At 54.5% G+C, this 18205-nt stretch overlaps 4 protein-coding genes across 4 annotated transcripts; all 4 read right to left on the reverse strand.

Annotated features, from left to right (window-relative positions):
* Window positions 1–1416: 1416 nt before the first annotated feature.
* LRP88_00987 (Zn(II)2Cys6 transcription factor domain-containing protein) lies at window positions 1417–4647 on the reverse strand (the record flags this gene model as incomplete). The annotated part of the gene is made up of 4 exons (XM_083237688.1): window positions 1417–1775; window positions 1830–3607; window positions 3657–3923; window positions 4040–4647. The coding sequence occupies 4 exons, from the start codon at window positions 4645–4647 to the stop codon at window positions 1417–1419; spliced, it is 3012 nt and encodes a 1003-aa protein (XP_083106193.1).
* Window positions 4648–8521: 3874 nt separating this feature from the next.
* Window positions 8522–9674, reverse strand: LRP88_00988 (yeats family-domain-containing protein; the record flags this gene model as incomplete). Its single annotated transcript, XM_083237689.1, has 5 exons — window positions 8522–8545; window positions 8614–8699; window positions 8813–9205; window positions 9289–9437; window positions 9571–9674. The coding sequence occupies 5 exons, from the start codon at window positions 9672–9674 to the stop codon at window positions 8522–8524; spliced, it is 756 nt and encodes a 251-aa protein (XP_083106194.1).
* Window positions 9675–12064: 2390 nt separating this feature from the next.
* Window positions 12065–12924, reverse strand: LRP88_00989 (Ran GTPase-binding protein YRB1; the record flags this gene model as incomplete). Its single annotated transcript, XM_083237690.1, has 3 exons — window positions 12065–12159; window positions 12215–12605; window positions 12697–12924. The coding sequence occupies 3 exons, from the start codon at window positions 12922–12924 to the stop codon at window positions 12065–12067; spliced, it is 714 nt and encodes a 237-aa protein (XP_083106195.1).
* A 1344-nt stretch (window positions 12925–14268) lies between these two features.
* On the reverse strand, window positions 14269–16254 carry LRP88_00990 (uncharacterized protein; the record flags this gene model as incomplete). Its single annotated transcript, XM_083237691.1, has 3 exons — window positions 14269–14998; window positions 15073–15117; window positions 15350–16254. The coding sequence occupies 3 exons, from the start codon at window positions 16252–16254 to the stop codon at window positions 14269–14271; spliced, it is 1680 nt and encodes a 559-aa protein (XP_083106196.1).
* Between the last annotated feature and the right edge of the window lie 1951 nt (window positions 16255–18205).

Consider the following 18205-nt stretch of genomic DNA (forward strand, 5'->3'; position numbering starts at 1 on the left):
TTTCTTCATGGTCCTGACGGGGAACTTCTGAAAAGGAGCTCCTTCGTATATCCTCAACCCCAAGCCCCGGCTTCTATCATCCGTCCGTCGACCTTCACCGTTACATATACTCGGCCACCGGCCATAGTAACAAACTCCGTCCTCTATGTGCAGCGATTAACGGCCTCACGACACTCAATCAACTTTTCCTAGCCTTGGTCTCACAATGTATCAACAACGTAAAACACCACGGGGCTTGTACCTCGCCCTCACGAAAGCACGAGATGCTTTCCTTGTCATTTTGGACTTATCAAAACACCAAAGCTCAACTGTGTTGATGCCGTACAGGAACACCCACACACACACATCATCTTCCCTTGAAACAAAACACCACCACAGGACCTCGTAACTTTTCACCCTCCATTTGTCCTTGTTTACACACAAATGTTTTTTCATCTATGTACGCATGATACCACTATTACCCCATTCTCTAGCTTCTACGGCTTTCTATTTCTTCCTTTTCTCTATTCCCTTCTAAAACTAGCCTTGTCTTTTTCTTCTCTTCTTCTACACTTGTTACTGTCTCTTTATTCATAGTTTTTAAAACCATCCTGTGTTTCCTTCGTCTACTCCGAGGAACACGAGGAGCCAAGGGGTTGGCCAAGCTGGGCGGGTGTTGGATAGGGCGGATCAGAGAGATTTCGTCTTTGTTACTTAGCATTGAGAGAAAGTGGTGGATGATGATGATTATGGAGGAGTAGAATACAAAAAGCGCAGAGAGCGAGAGGCAGAAGCAAAAAAGACTGATTCAAAGTTCAATATCTCGCGGATTGCGATGTTGATGATGAACCATGGTGCAAGCGTGAGATGTCGAGTAGACTTCATGGAATCTGGCACTGGAACCAAGTTGAGAAAACATTGAATATTTTTGCTCTCTATCTACGGTTTTGTCTCTTTTTGTCTTCTCACACACTCAGTCCTTCAATACTCGATGCTTTCCACGCGTTTCAACCTCCTTGAACTGGTTCAGTTGGTAAAGGGCTATTCTGCTCTCGGCCATATCATCTTTTGAACCTTGCGTACGTTTTCATCCTCGTTTCTTTCACAACTTCCTATAAGCCCCCTTTTCCATGAGCTATCGTCCCCTAACTTTCTTTTGACCCTCATTTTGAGTTCTGTAATGGTGACAATACTGCTGCCATCGTCCAAGCCGATCGATGCCTCGCCGATTTTTGATTCCTGGTTGGTGACTTCCAACGAAGGATAGAATATATGTAAAGAGAAAAGAAACCTGAATAAACTGGAATCACCATCGTAGCGGTGATTGCTGAAAGACTCGTTCGTGTCGATCAAGAAAAATAACCGGCCGATAAGAATAGGTCATGCGAAAAAAAAGATCGAAACTCGAGGTGCATACACTTGCACTGCTGGTCATGTCTACGGGTTGCTCGTCGGTGGACCAGATGGATCCAGACCCGGGAACTGGGAGGGGTCCATGGCCATGTACTCGAGCAGGTCGAGTCCTCCTACGTTGACGCCCTCGGGGCCCATAGCGACCGACGTGTTCTCGACGTTCTGGAAGAATGCCGGTCCGGGAGGGAGATACCACATCTCGTTGCCCTGGTTGTTCCAGTCCTCGAAGAGGCTGACATCCATATTGGCCACGGCACTCTCGACGACATTGGGAGTTGATGGGCCGAGAGAGGCGTTGCCGGGATAGGGAAAGTTCTGCGTCGAGAGATCAAAGGGTGTGGCCGAGATGTTGTTGGCTTCATGTGTAGGTGAGTGAGGTCGGTCTATATTGAGCTTATTAGCATGCACATCAGCATCGATTGGGTGATGTAACTTACGGTTTCCGTTAAGCCCATCTCGAAGTCTTTGGGCGTGACCTCCGACCCAGTTTGCACCGTCGTCGCCATTCATGCCAATACCCTCGCCTTCACCATCTGGTCCTGTCTCAGGGACAGGACTCTGACCCTTGCCCGAAGCCTGCTGCATCGTGGGCGCCTGGATGAAGCGGTTTCGAAGACGACTCGTCAAAGAGTCGAGCAGGTCCGCGAACCGGATACCCAGATGGACATCATCCACAACGCAGTTGCGGAGCGCCTCGACGGTTGAATCCATCAATTCGATGCTCATTCGGACATCTGATCGCGGGGCACCGAGCGCAAAGGTCTTGAGCAGGAACATAGCACCACTAATGATACGGAAGTATGTTCGAACAGGGGCGTGCTTGAGATAGTCTCCCGGCAGCAGGCCCTCGACAACTGTGCGGAGGAGATTTCGACTTCCCTCAACCACCTCACGGATGTATTCCTGGTCATGCGAAGTGAAACCACCAAGCTGTCCCAGCGGCAGCTTCCCATAGTTAATCATGGTCTGAGGAGACAATTGTGGGTGTCCGTTTTGTGCAGCGTGGTGGTTCGAGTTCGCCGTCACTCCGGCTTGGTTTGTGCAGCGCTCAACGACAGCTTGCAGTGAGAGCGAGTTGATATAGATGCGAACATACTCGTACTCGATGGTCAAGATATGGCGTATGAACTCGGGCAGTGTGAACAGCTCAAACTCCCTCCACCAGTCACGCAGCAGGGGCGCAAAATCCTTGAGGATGTCGACGTACTTGCCATTTTGAATGATCGTCGTCGTGTGCTTCCGGGAACGGAAGATCCTCTCGTTACCCATCTCCATAAGATGGCTGATTCCCGCCCAGCAGTGGATGATCTGGTCGTCGAGGTCCAGGTCTGGAACGTAATTGAAGGCATTGGACAGGGACGAAGGGTTCGTTCCTGGCGTGGTACCCTCATGTGACATAGGCCGTTGTCGGCGGATGGCAGGGTCCTTTGTTCGGAGCTGAGACGGTGCCATGTTGGTCCAGCCGAGGCGTCCAGCCAGCTGTGTCGTGTAGATGAGTAGCAGCCGCTTGATTCGAAAAGCTCGCTGCCGATATGTTTCCTCCTTGTACTCAGGGCGTGTGATGGCGTCGTCCTTGAGCAGCTCGTCAATATCATCGAAGACACCCAGTTCGTATGCGAGTCCGTTGGCGGTACTGAGCAGCATCCAGCACATTCGATCACTTCTCCATGCAGGCTCGAGCCAGCTCTCGATCCTCTTGCCACCAAAGCCATGGCCTAGGGTCTTACTCGGGTCCTCATCGGCGGCCGTGATGGGCTGATAGCCGCTCTCCATGGGCAAAACCAACTCGTCAGTGGCTTCGGTGGGTGGGAAGTGTAGTGCCCGTGGATGCCACTCTGTCAGGATCATCAATGACTCGATTGTTCCCAATGTCCGCAGACTGCCCTTGCGCAATCCACGCCAAGGCGCTGTACTACTGGTCTGACTCTCGTCAAAGATGGCGCTGGCACTGGGTGGGACGCAGAATCCGCCTCCGAATGCCTCTTGGCCCCATAGACACCGCTCGATCATGCCGCGCAGGTACATCCAGAGCTGTTCGTGGATGGCGTGTGATCGACAATGTCCGCCAGTACCCGGCATTTTCCGGTATCGCGATGCGATCGTGAGAAGGGTGACTGTGAGGATAGGTTCTTCATAGAGTAAGGTGACATGAGAGGCGGGATTGCTGAATGTCGGCGGTGAGATGGGTGTAAGAGGGGAAAGGTATTTGTAGTAGCTAGTCAAGTTAGCATGTATTGAATAGAGGTCAGTGAGGTTCGGCTTACTAGTCAATGTACTCGATCGCCTCGAGCGCCGTGAACCAACCGGCACGGACGAAGCGAAAGCGTTGCCATGCCTTAATGGCCTCGACATACCCGGGCTGTGAGCTCAGCTCAGGCCGCGACAGCTCAGGGTCGATGGGCTGCTCCATCTGAGGAGGCCTCGAGGTCTGTCTGGGATTGCTGGGATAGTTGTAGGGATCATGGGGAGGCTGAGGGGGAGGAGGACGAGCAGATGAAGAGCTCTCTCTGCGTTCATGTTCCATCGCGGGACTGTTCCATGTCAGCACCTGATGCTTGGACCGATAGCATGCGAGGGGGGGTCAAGAAGCGGAAACAGGAAGGAGATCCCTAGGGCCAAGAAGCCGATGGAGGCCGGGGTAACGTACCTGTCTGTAGCCGCCTTATAGAGCAGGTCAAGGGCATCCTGCGGGCCAAACACACCCCGCCGCATCACAGTCTGGGCCTCAAAATTCTCGAGCGTCTGGTTCGCGTCACCGTCCCCTCCAAACTCACTACTCCTCCTGGTGCGACCACCTCTAGAGCCGTCCGGGCGGCGCAGGGGCTGGTTACGTCCATGAGAGCCGCCGGGCGTCAGCGGCATGGTGCTATAAGCGCGGCGTTCGACAAATGGAGGGGGGCTCCCGCTGACGTGAAGGCGCTTGCGGCCATTCCTGATGATGTACTCGTCGGCATCACTGCCGTCGTCTTCGGTCTTGCGCTTGCGACGCGTTGCGCTGAAGAAACATTCTTTGCTCTCACGGCGACAGCGCACGCAGGGCGGGTCATGCGGGTTGTCGACACTGCCGAGGTCGCAACGGACTTTGCGTCTGCGGCAGGGGATGCAGGCCTGGTAAACGCGTTTATGCTGGCCACTCTGGTTCTGGTTCGCAGCCGACTGCGCGGGGGTCTGCTGCTGGCCGGCCGTGATAGTCGAGCCAGCGGGACTGGATTCGGAGGCCCCGGATGCCGGCTGAGTGGCACCGTACGGGGCCATGGTAACTCGTGTGTCCTGTCGAAAAGTGTCGGACCGGAAGACGAAGATTCGGACGGTTCACGGTATCGGGGACGGGGACAACGGAGCGGAGCGCGGCGGTGGGGGGTCAGACACGGTGGGATCGGAGGAGTGCAGACGGGCACGGTTTGGCGGCAGCTCGACGGCGCCGAGGAGAAGCGTGGTCGCCGTGCTGGGCGGCAGGCAGCTCGGCAGCAAGCTGACCTGGCGAACGGAGTGGACGGGAGGGTGGTAGCGATAGAGCGATAAGGGCGACTGGGGGAACGATGTCGAGGTTCGGTTCGGTTTGCTGCGGTTGAGCAAGGCCAAAGGAAAAGACGTGGGCCGAGGAGAAGCGGAACTGGGGGGAGAGCAGTCCTTTTGGAGTCGCTGGCCCGCTGGGTTGGGTGAGCAGATGGAGTCGAGGTTGGCGTGCGCACGGTGAGGTACGTACCCGTCTTTTGTGCTAAGTTGTTCGAGGGTTGTTCTTGCGGGGAGGGGAAACAAGAGGTCAAGGGACGGACTCGATTGGACCAGTGTGGTTTGTTCGCAGCCGAGGCCTTGTTGGTTAGAAACGTAAGACAAGACGCAAGGACCTTGTCGTCCCCAAAATGAGACGTTCTAGAGCCGCTACTAAGAAAGGAGCTAGCACGAGCTCTGGGGTCTGGACGTTGTGAACAACAGAGATTTTTCATTCCATGTTGTCAAAGACGGGGACGGGAGGGGAAAAGAAAGGTACAGTAAGTAGGTTGGTGGGGGGTGAGGCGGACTTTGACTGCAACGACCCGTTGAGATGCTGAGCAATCCAGAGAGAGGCGTGGTAGTACCTGGGTATGCTTTGTGAGCGTCAACAGTTGTTGGTCAGGTTCAGGCAAAGGCACCCCGACCGCCAGGTGTACCTCTCTACCTGTTGTCGAGCACTCGAGGGGTGAACGTACCAATCACAATGGCAACTTGCCCTCGTCAAACAATGGCCAGGGGGCGTGTACCAAATGACAATGATGATGACGATGATGTAGGAGGGAGAAGAAGTTGGGAAGCGTAACCAGCACACGGGGTGTCAGGTGACGACTTGATAATGTGATGCTGAAAGGACAGCGGGCGATTGGAGGCAGGCTTGGATCGAGGTTCCAGTTGACATGAGGCAGTGGAGGGCAAGGCAAGGTCATGGCCCATCACAGCCTAGCGAGTCCCGTGCCGCAATTGTACGAGGAGAAAAGGTAAGAAAAGAACAACACACACTCCCCCTACTCCTCTCTTATCATTAATATCCAAAAGAGCCACTAGAAAAATTCGTGACACAGGGGGAAGAAAAAAAGAAGTTCCCCCCATTCAAATCGCCGAGCCCTGGCTTATCCCAAGAGAGGCAACTCGATAAGTAAGACGAGGCCCCATTGGCTCACACGGCCCATGGAACCTTGATATCGCTGTTCGCTGCGACGCACTGCGTGTCTGGGTCCTGCTGCAGGCGATCGAGGAGCAAGGACCAGAGATCCAATCTCATGCAGCAGTCAGCCGGGAGAAAAAGAAAGGAAAGATATCGTTAACACAAGGGTAGATGGCATCAAACAAGTCTCTCGATGACTGAGTTGATGTGTCTTCTTACAAGAAGCATGATCAATTCCTCATGATACTCAGCTCGCCAGCCATCACCTTTTTCCCACCGACAAAACTCCCCTCCCTCGCCTCTTCTCTTCTTGATCTGCAAAGCGGCACCTCTTTGACAGGCCCCCCTCCGCCCCTCTCATCCTCACCCGCACGAGCCAATCACCAACCCCGAGGCGCTGGTCACGTTGTCAACGCCTCCATCTCCATCTCCGTCTCTTGCGCCCCCCATCTTGTTCACTCTTACGTACATTACTGCTAAACGTTAGTATACGTAAAACTCGAGAGACGACGCCTTCGAAAACACCAATCCTTGTCAGAAGGGACAGTCTTCTGCCCTTCACCGCACAGACCGGTTATCCTTGCTCCCATGATGGCATTCTTTCCCACTTTCATCTGGGGTAAAGAAGAAAGAAGAACATGTCCAACCTCGCCAACCCCGCAGATGGAGGTTTAGATAAAAATTCCGGGGCGGCTGGTCCATCATCTCATTCGTCAATGGCACACTATCCATCAGCCGCCTCATTTCTTGTCGGTACCTGCTCTTGCATCCCATCCATGCCTGGCACGTCGCATCCTCCTCGATGCCCACACACACAGGGGAAAAAAGACACGGCGTCTTTGCTCGCATTCGCCATACATCACGCACATCCAACAATCCAACCCAACTCCTCCTACTCCTCCGCCAATATCCTCCGTTCCCCGAGATTTCCGGTCCCGGTCCCGGCCCGGAGATAGTACATCCCACAACTATCCGGATGGCCAAGAGGCTCTTATCTTGAACCAGACAGGGGACATATACTATGCAGCAACCAAATCATCCATGGCTGACTCCCCGAATTCCAAATACCCATGCTTCCCTCTACCACGCATCTCTCTTTTCTCCCCTCTCCATATCCAATCCATGTAAGAGCACAGGCAGCCCCCGGATCTCGTCCCTTGTCCGCGTACGTAAACACAAACGCACTCAAGCGGAGTCTTCCCTTGGACAAGCGGCCGCAAACTTGCCCAGCAGACCTCGTCCGTCTTTCTCCCCCACAATCTCTTCGCGCACCCCTGCTCGAGATCCTCCCCTCCCCATCACTGCCGAAGAACCCGTGCTTACCGAGTCCCAAACACTCCACTAGTGCCGACGTGACATTGAAGCCGCCTCCTCCGTGATACCTACATGCTTGGTGCCACAAGTGCCGATGCGGCTCACGCGGCGAGTGGTAATCTCCCCGTGCCTCCAGAGTCGAAGCCCCGGCCATGCCGCCGCCGCCCCGTTCAGGGAGAAGTCCAACCGGGCCGGCAGTTGGTCCGCACAAGCAGGGGATAGAGCCTCGACTTGAGGGGACCGTTGACTAGAATCGTGGAAATCGAGAGCCTGAAATAGCTACCTCGATGAAAGTCAGAATCTCCAGCCAAACGTCAGGTAACTTGGCCCCCATCTCTAGTGAACGAGCAGTATACATGCATCATGCCATGGATGCCTGCCACGCAACATCACCTCGCAGGACTGCTCAAATTGGTTCCAGTAACATCATGCCCATTATCACATCATCCATCCATCATCCAAGATTCAGCATCAACTTATGCAAGTATCAAATACATTGATAGAATTGTCGTCTAAGACTTCATAATACACACACCATCTGTCATCCGTGCTTCCATCTCCCCGGACAACGATACAAGACTCAAAAACTACAAGCTTCCTCCCCCCAGTCAGCCAGTCGGGTTCGATACCTATCTTCCTAGCATCGGCCCCTGGACCCCAGACCACACGCCGCGCCGATACACCACTTCCGATCCGGTGAGACGCCGATTCCCGCCTTGTTGATCCATTCGGGCCCGTCGGTCCAAAATACGGCCCCGAATGTGGCCGGCCGAGACGGGCCAAGACCTCATGTCATTGGCCAATTCCACTCACACACAACTTCTCCGGCTCGTATGGTTCAACGTCCTTCGGTAACATCATTTTGCTCCCGTGCTTTGCTGTTAAAGATTTACATCTTCTGTGAAAGGTCATGGTGCGGAGAGGAAGCTTGAGATCCAAAACTCCAAGCTGCTCCGTCGAGGCCGTCCAGCCATCCTTGGTCCATGTAAGTCCACGTTCCGACCATCAAAGTATCGTTCCTTCGGTTTCCTCTCGCTTCCACTTCGACCACCCATGCTCATTACTCGTCATTTTTCCTAAACCACGGATCCGTTTGCAGTTTTCCGGCGCAAATCACAGGCCCAGTTGTCGCCAAAGCAACAGTAGGGTGCGACACTAAGACTTGAGAGCGAGCCTCTAGCTGACGAGGCCCTTCTTGGACTGTCGTCGGGTCACAGATGTCAGTAATCAATGGGGCCGAAGGAATGCAATCAAGCAGGGATACTTACGAGGTGATCCCACAGCTTCGTTGTCAGGATGTCCGGCATCGTGTAGAGATCAATCGAAAACTCTCCGGCTTTAGTCAAGTCATCCACTATTAGCCCACCGGATTCATCAATTTCCTGGAAAACGCAACAAACGACGGTTGAGGGAAATGGGGTGGGGCAGTGACTGTCTGGTGAATTGGAGATGCGTAGGAAGACTCACCCTCTACATCACTTCTTATGTAGGTGTCTGGACCCTTGTTTTCGTTGATGAGCTGGATAACGCGCAGCAAATCTTCCTCCTCAAGCTTCTCCAGTGCTTCAGCGATCTTCTCGTAGTCGTACTTCTGAGCACTCTTCTTAGTGGCGAGTCCCTTCTTCTTGGGTCGATGATCGTCATCGGTGGGAAGAGGACCCGTCTCTCGCAGGCGCTCCTGCAAGTTCTGGGAGGGGTTCTTGAACACGACGGTGTGCGTCACATCGTACTTGTTCTTTTGGAAGTTGAGGTCTTGGATGATGGGGGCCAGCTTGGTCTTCTCCGTGGTGTAGCAATCGATGCTAATCTCGAACTCGCCCCAACCCTCATTCTGACACGTGAAGGGAGCCTTGGTGAACGCTACAAGGCAGAACGCATGCCGTTAGTCCTGTACTTCAATAGTCGAGAAAAGGCCAAACGAATAGCCAGGAAAGAATTCATACTCTGAACGGGATTCTCAAAGGTAGGGTGCAGGTTGTAGACAACCTTGTTGAAGACATCGGCAGGTCGCTCGTTGCCATCTTCGTCCAGCAGGAAGATCTTCAAGCTCCATTCTCGCATGGGGAATGCCTCCATAGGCGAGGGCTTGTCGCTACAGGCGGCGCTGTTAGTCTTGTGCGCCTCAAGATCTCGCCTCATCCGAACCAGAGTGCCACCAGAAACGGCATGCAACTGGGTCGAATAGGCGGGGAGCCAGCTGCACGACCAGAAGAGATCAAACTCACATGACATGTTGTTCAGTGACAACTTTGATTTTTCGCTGGATGTCATTAGCAGCCTTCTTAAATCTGATCTTGCGCGGTGTAGTTTGGCGGTTTCGTGAAGGCATCGTGGCTGAGATGCGCAGGGTGCGATGCGGTCTGCGGGTCGGCGCGCAAACCACCAGGAGGGCGTGTGTAGATACGAGGCAAGAACAGCAGACTGAAGATGGCGGCAGAGTCGCACAGTAACACAAGTGCTTGGTGCCAGGGAAAGAGAAAAGAGAAGAAACGCGCTGGCGTGAAGGATGACGATGATGTTGGAGAAGGCAAAGGCAACAAGAGCGATGGCCACAAGGGTGATGAAGAAGAATCAGGGTGAAGCAGCAGCTCGCACAACAAACGAAACACAATAGGAGCAGAGCAAACGGGAAAGGCAAGGGCAACCTCACGCTCGAGGTGGACAGTGTCGGGAGCTTGCCACTAGGAACCAGCGGTCGAAGCCATCATGGCCAGCTGTTTCTCGCTGTCCGACCCCAACGCGCAACGTCCATCCCGTCACCGGCAGACCACTGGCAACCCTTCCCCCCGACAGAGCCTCGTTCGTGCGGCGCGCGAGAGCACACGCGCTCAAGGCCGGTGAATCACCGAGGAACGAACCAAAGCCTCCAACCCATCGGAAAAGAAAGCGAAAGCGAAAAATGATGACCAGAAACCAAACAACAACACGCGGAGGGCAAAGGAACGACGACGGAGGCGGCTGGGGGGCAAAAAATCGGACAATATCCACGGGCTGAGCAATTGGATTTTCAGACTCACCTCAACCAACATATTTTCCTCCTGTCTCGTCCTTGCCTTAGATACTCTGACACACAAAAAAGCCAAACGGAGCGTCGTCGATATTCTCCGGGGGGTGTTTTGATCAAGAATGAGGAAGGATTGGACACACAGACAAGACGGGACACACAACAAGGTGGGAGAGAGAATTACAAGGGGGACAAAATGCCAGGCCAAGGTACAGTGCCAGTGCTGGCTGGCTGAGGCGGCGGAAAGCGGAGGCGGAAGAGTCGGCTGGGCGGGGGGGAAGGCAAGCAAGAGCGCCCCGGCGTGTGTGAGGCAGGCAGGCCTTTCAAGCCCAGCACAGGTCAGCTAAGAAAAGATGGCACGGCGAGGAAGCGTCAGGTTCGGGTAGCAAGGGGGTGATGTTTTGCGGGCGATGGATGCCAGGACAGGGGCTAGAGGGAGAAGAAGAAGAGAGAGAAAAGATGAGGCAAGGGGAACAGAAAATGTCCAAGCGGGATTGGGGGGGACTCTGGTTTCTTTGATGAGGCTGAGGAGGGTCGACGTGGGCGATGGACGGGAACAGGAAGGAAGACCAGCGATGGACCTGATGTTTGTCGCTGCTGAGCGTCTAGTGGAAGCACTTCAGGGCATAGCACAGCACAGCACAGCACACCGGACCAACTGACGACACGACGACGGGCACTCCAAGACACGATGGCCCTGGGGGGCTGGACGCTTTGGGTTCAGGTCGCTGCTCCACTGCGCATCCTCGTCACTAGGCTTGACGCAGGAGAACAGGGCACCTGTCCCGTCCATCGGAACGGTGACGTGAACGAAGCGTGGCATGTCAAGGTGCTTTTTTTCTGACCAGACGGGACGGCTATCAGATCCTATCTCAAGGCGAACGAACGGGTGCGTGCCTGCCTGTTCCTTTCTAAGACTGCAGCTTTTGTTGGCGACTGGGATCCCCCTTTCAAGTCACCGTAAGACTCCCAACAGGCGGATACCAGCAGAAGCCTGGCTAGGTACCTAGCAAGCTCGTCCAAGAGGCAGATAGATGCATACGCCGGAGAGGCTTCATGACACAATTCAGCGTGCATGATTCAGTTCCTCTGTCCAGGCTTCCACTCACCTGGTCAAAGTCGTCATACCGCAAGCCAGCTGAGCTGAGACTTGACTGACCAAGCAGTTCTTGTCAGCCACGCTTCAGCCACACCAGCCAAACCCACACGAACCAAACCAATTCTCCGACACTTCTCCTGGAGTCAACTTCAAGGAAATTACGTAGCTCACACGTGGGCAGCACAAGGGTCTATCGAATTTTTTTCTTTTACTTCTTTCAACTGAGGGTGCTATGTGATTTGAATGCTCCTACAATGTTTGCTATCCATCCATCCACCAAACCCGCCTCGAGGTGAGAGCTCCCGAGGAGACGCCCACCTCGCCTTTCCACTCCCCAGCATACTCTGTTCATCGATGCCAGAACAGGTTGAGAATTCGGTGGCGTAGTGCTTTGCGCGTTATGATGGGGTGCTGCGTGTGCGTGTGTATGCGAAGTCGATGGGTCAATAGCCCACGACAATGTGAAGGGGTTATTCGATGTTGTGATGTGTCTGGGGGGGTTCAGAGCAAAGCCGGCCTCAGTCATTTGGGACTACAAGCGAGTGTGTATCCTCTATGGTGTCTGGGCCGGCCGTGAAGGGGGAAGGGGAGGGGAAGGGAGTAAATGGGAGGCTCCTTAGGAAGCGGGAGCCTCGGCCTCCTGAGCCTTGTTGAAGATCTCCTCGTTCTCCTTCTGGGCCTTCATGAAAGAATCCTTGAAGAGGTTGGCGTCTGCAGACGTGTTAGCAACAAGTTCTCGACCACAGATATCAAGTCCTGCACATACTCTCAGAGTTGGCGAATCGAATAGCCAGGGTAACAGCCTCGGGCTCGCCCTCGCTGACATCGGCGGCGGCGTTCCACACCCAGCTGCGGTCGGAGCCAACGTTGGGGGAGAGCTTCATCTCGGGCACGATGTAGTGGTTGGCGCAGACCTTGAGGGTCTTGTCTCGGCGCATGACGAGTCGGGTCTTGCCGTTCTCCTTGTGCTTGAGCAGGCGGACGTCGCCAGTGCCGCGCTCCTTCCACTCGCTGCTCTCCTTGACGAACTTGAAGAGCTTGGCGCGCATCTTGAAGGTCTGCTCCTCGGCCTCCTCGTTGGTCTTGGTCTCGACCTTCTCGGTCAGCTTGATGACGGGCTCGAAGTGGACATCCTCGGACTCGGGGGCCTGCTCCTCCTATAAGGGCGAAAACACGTTAGCACTGGAATGGTGACGAGGAACGCAGCTCGGCTGGGGTCCGGAAACAACATACATCACCCTTGGCAGCCTCAGCAGCCTCTCGCTGGGCCTTGGCGCTGCCCGAGTTGTCGCCGCGGTCCTCATCCTCGTCCTTCTTCTCCTTCTTGGCGCCACCACCGAACATGGAGAACACGGACGAGGACGTCACGGGCTTGTCGGCGCTGCCCTCGGCCTCAGCGGCAGGGGTGGTCTCGGGCTTGGTCTCCTCAACCTTGGTCTCCTCGACCTTGGGCTCAGTGGGCTCGGAAGCAGACATTTTGGCGGTTGTTTTTTCGGTCGAGATTGTAGACTGGGAAAAGCTGTTGCCCCTCAGACGTCAGCAACTTTTTTTTTGCCCAAAAACCCCAGTCATGGTTTTACCCCTCCTCTTCCTGTTTTGGCGGGGAGGGGTTCAGATCCATGCGTGCTCCCCAGCAACGGGCGAGGGAAAACGTCGAAAAAGATGATAAAATAAAAGGCGCTCGGGGGACTTACCGGAGAAGCAGAATGCGAATATGCAAATGCCAGCTGGGAACGACGGGTGGCGCTCGGGGGGTCAGAGATAACTGAAAGATGCGGTGGTGATGTCTGGGAGATGGTGGAAGTGGGTTGCGTTTTGGGTGCGGTCAAAGTCTGGTGATTTGTTTTCTCGCTACCTACTTTAGGTACCTTCTATGTCAGGCCGCCGCCCACGCCCACCACCACCGAGTGCCCCTCCTTTTTCCCATTCTGTGCTGCTGTGCTCGCTGCAAAGGTCAACAATGCCAGCCTGTGATTGGGGAGGAGATAGATCCATGCGCTACACAAAGGTCACTTTCAAGCAAAATCATGCTGTGCAGGTACATTCTGGCCATTAGGTGCTCATCAGGCAGACGGGCGAGCCCAAAATTGCCTGTGGGGTTCCTCGTCGTGCTAGTGCATTGGTGGAGCACGTGAAGACCTTGATGTTCGAACTGCTTCGACACAAACATGCATGGATATTGATATTGGGTTGTCATACAAGGATTTTGTCAAAAGTCGAGGGTTTCAGAGTATGTAAACTTAAAAGACAACATCTTCTTGAACTACCTATCCAAGATATTTCTGCCTCGAGAAATACTGACTCTCCCATTCCCCAACGGTCCCAAGACCCCTATCTTCACCTCCACAACAGTGTCTTTGTTAGTTGCGTTGCTAGGGAACTGGCACTATGGCTCATTTCCATCCATCACCCAACATTTTGGCCCTCCCAATTTTAATCATTTATCCTTCTTGATCTTGCCCATTAAACGACTAGCCTCTACCCCCAGGTAGTCGCAGCATAGCCCAAGACGAAATGCACGCTGAGACTGGCAGCAGGGGGAATCATGAGACCATCGAATACCGTAAAATAAAGGAGAAGAGAGGCCACCGAAGGAAACTAAAACAACAAAAAGCACCTCTACATGATGGTATGAGTGCCCACTAACTCCAGTCCAGTACCTAGCCTTGACCCATACCTCAATATTGCCAACCCAGGTTCCGGCCCTCACACAAAGGTGCTCGCAAAAACATAACAATAACGACGAAATAGACCGAGAAAACCTCTACGCCACAAATTTGCAAGAATCTTGCCCCTTTCTACCATCGAGGCCTTCCCTTCTCATCGAGTGCCACCAAGCATCTTGGCCCAAAGGGGCTCGTAGGCCTTTTGCTTGGTCGTTTCGCGCGCGAGCTTTCGGCGGTTCTTGATTTCGGCCAGCTTTCTGGCCATGAACTCCTTGGCCTTGAGCTGATATCGGGTATGCTCGTCGTTGCCGGCTGTCAACTTCAGCCACCAAAGCTTGGCCGAGATCTGAGCATCAAGTAGACCCAGTCGAGCCTGCTGTTGCACAACGTCAGCGTTGGGGAGGTGCTGCTTGACCTGGTCCGCCACGTCCTCGAGTCTCTTTGAGACGTCCTCCTTAGCGAGTCTAACGCGGTCTCGAATGTCCTTCTTGATCCAACCAAGAGATCTGTGGGTTTCATGGAACCTGGCAGTGAGAGTCTTGAGCAGACTGTCGGATGTCATGATGAAGTTGTCAGTGGCTGTCTCCAGCGAGCGCTTGGCTCCCTCAAGGCGCCGCTCTGCCTCTTGAGCAGCAGCGGGGACAAGCTCAGGGAGGTTCTGAGCAAAGGCTTTGGATAGTTCCAGAGCTTCTGAAATAATGCCCTTCTCAAAGGTGATCCGAAGGGTCTTGCCAATTCTTGGCCAGCAAGTAGTACGGATGTCAACCTTGACTGTGCCGTGCGCCTCTTCGTTCGGGAACTTGAGAAGCAGGCCTTCGTCAACAGACGAAACAGAAAACCGGACATTCTCTTCGCCACGTTGGGCAGTAAAAAGGAGGCACTTTCTGGAGAGCCAAGAATCCTTGACATCCTGGGCCACATGAATGAGGAAGTTGCCCTTGTACCTGGTGACCGTCACATCGGGTTTCGGGCCCGGGAAGCGCCAATTGTTGGGCTGGATGTTCTCGAGCGGGAACAGCTCGGCCACCCGAGTCGATGTGGGCTGGACTCTCGGCGTCGACGACGAGGCTCTTGAAGTAAAGGACAAGGGAGTGGGGGCAGTCGTGAGAGCGGAAGTGGCTGCGGGGGTGTGGGGTGCCGCAGTGTTGCAAGGTGGGGAGAGGAAGACGGGGATCAAAGCCGCCAGGACAAGGGCAAAGAGCAGGCCTGGAAGTGCCGAACTTGCAGCATCCAACATTGATTGCCAAGGGCGGGCCTCTGTGGCCTGTACGCCTCTGAGCCATGTGTGGAATCTTGCCCGCTTGGTGTCTGCATCCTCCTCGATATCATCAGGAGAAGGTGGTTGCATGATGTTGCTAGCGTCGGGGGTGGGAATCGACGGAGCCTTGAGGCTCTGCTGGGTATAGTCAAGAGAGGTTCTTGAGAGGCCCTCATCCTCTGATTCGGACTCGGATTCGGCGTTGACCTCGGGTTCGGGTTGGTGTTGGGGCTCAGGCTCCTGTTCAACCTCGGGATGCGACCCGTTCTTGACAACAGTTGCCCAGCTCTGCTCCTGCGGCGAGGTCTGCGCCGCGGTCGTGGTGTCGGGACCTTCCTCGGAGCCCTGCTGGGAGGGTTGAGAAAGAGGCTCATATTCATCGGCAAGCGATTCGTCGTCGTTGGTCTGCTCGGTGCCGGCGAAGCTGTGTACGTCGTCGGGACGGTGGAAGTCGAGGGAGCCGACGGACTCGCTGATAGAGCCGGTATAGTTGCCGTCCTGGGACTCGGTGTCGGTGCCCGAGATTAGTTCATATGTGGACTCGGACAAGCCGACGTCCTCGGATGTGGTTGTGACACGCATGATGTCGGGGTTGCTGGACGAGATCCAGTTGGCGAGGTGCCGGCTGCCTTGTGGGCGAGGGAATCGAAGAGTGGGCTCTGATGTCCAGAGCGGGCTTCGGCCTGGTGCTGCAGGCGTAGATGTGTTGCTCGCCGGCGTCGGTGGGCGAGAGGAGATAGGTGTCGTCGAGCGGCGCTGGTGAGCTTGTGTAAGCGTAAAGGCCGAGGGCGATGACGATAGTAATGGGCGAGTCGATCGGGAATCAGTATCACGAATGACGGCAGGCGGGGTGCAGGGAGTATCAGGGTCCTGCCGTTCCATAACGAGGCGAGAGCAAAGAAGCGAAGACGGGCTGGGCTATTCCATCACCAGCTTCATAGCAGCGGGTATAGCCTGTCGAGGATGAAATGATGAGGTGTCAGGTGAAGTCGACGAGGGGCAAAAGAGTGCGGGATGAAGAGGTGAGGGGTGAGCGGATGGCCGGAAAATAGGGAGGGGGAGTAGGCGTAGGAGGCGATGGATGGATGGCGGGGAAAGACAGCCTCAGGGCATCAAGGTGAAGGTGTAATTGCGATGAGTCCAAGAGGGAAGTTGGGAGGAGGAGAAGTTGAAGAAGGGAAAGGAAAGGAAAGAAAAACTGACAGATGGTTAGAAGAGGCCGAAGTGTAGCCTTCACGGTCCGTAGAATCGCTGTTCCAGGTTCCTCCGGGTCCGTGTGGTGAAGGCGTCTCGAGCTGGTTGCCTGCCTGGGGCTATCCTTTGACCGAGAACGAGGCAAACAACAGGTGGAGAAGCAGATGCGGTCCTGGGGTTGGGCAGAAGCGCTCTCTGCAGGTTTTAAGCTCGGGTGAATAAAAAGCGTCGTCGCAGGCAGAGGGGGGCGATGTCGAGAGATGAGGGACAAAAAAGTCAAACGAAAGCCCTGGCGTTCTCTTGCCCTGAAGACCTTTGATGGGGAGGATGTCGCAAAAACGGGTGTGACTTTGATAGGCGCACAGTCCGGGAGTTTGGGTCGTGGATATGGATGGATTAATTTAGCTCGGGAGCTGATAAGATGGGAGGCACGCTTGGCGTCAGGCCAGCGCGGAAGCCGGGGATATCAAGCGGACGGCGGGAGAGATGAAGAAGTGTTTCCATGAAGTTGAAAGAGGTGTCTTTCGATGCTGGAGAAGAGAGGGAGAAGCAGGCTGGACCAAGGCAGACAAGCAGGACAATTCACATAAAGAAGGACGGCTGACAGAGCATGAGGTGCGGTGGATCACGCTGAGGCAGATATCGATGTACCTGCTACCTCTGAATTTCCATTAGGTATTGTACCTGAACTCTACCAACAGCAGGGAAAAGAGTCAAGGCCAATGACTACAGTTTGAGTAATTCTCGTCTTGCATATTCAACAAAAACACAGTTTCCTCTCCTTCTCTGACGGCCGAAGTGTTTCTCATCTTTGATGCCTTCCTGTCCCTCACTGTCGTCACTTAAACTGGGGTCCCTGTCGGAAGCACCTTGAAGGATCCACCAGTCCACCCATCCATGCCATTCACGTCAGATCAAAGGTCCCCTAAGTCCCATGTTCAGCCTCCTTCTCTCTGCTGGGAGTTCTGGTGAGATACAGGGTTGAACAGAGACTCACCTTCACTGATCAAGAGGCATCTAAACACCTTTCTCTTCCTCTTGTAGGTCTCCCTCTTCTTTAACCAAGGGTGCTGTCACCGATGCCATCGTTATCGTCGTGCATGCCGCTATCGCAAGCTCCGCCCCCCACCAAGAACCGTCGTGACTCTCCCTAGCGCAACTGCGGGGTATTTGAGACCTCTTCCCTCGCTCGATCAATCCACTTTTGGCCCGCGTGAGCATCTCGACAACCTCCTTTGCGTCTCCTGTCAGGCCAGGTTCGCCATTAACCGCCGAAACCGACTCGTTCACTTGACCGTTTAGGCCTTGTACGGGCTAGTCAACTTGATTGCTATCTGCTCACCGCTGTCGCTTTCCCTTGCGCCATATCATGGCCTCTAGGTCTCAAAGAGCTCTTTGAGCCCAACGTGGGGGGCTGAATCTGGCCGAGTGTTTCTCGCTCTCCCTCAGGGCTACAGTGTTGTCTTTCATCCCCTTGGCGGCCCGTATCTCTTTAAAGTTGTCTCGGCGTCGTATGACGTAAGACTCTCGTGCGTATGGCACCAACAACTCGTGCGTGTCTATATGCATCCTCACCCTTTTGTCTCAAGATGACTCCTCAAAGCCATTTTAGCCAACCATAGAGAATCCTTTAGCAACA

Source organism: Fusarium phalaenopsidis (assembly GCF_050370095.1).
Source record: "Fusarium phalaenopsidis strain FUZ10S chromosome Unknown contig_32278, whole genome shotgun sequence".
Lineage (NCBI taxonomy): Eukaryota > Fungi > Ascomycota > Sordariomycetes > Hypocreales > Nectriaceae > Fusarium > Fusarium phalaenopsidis.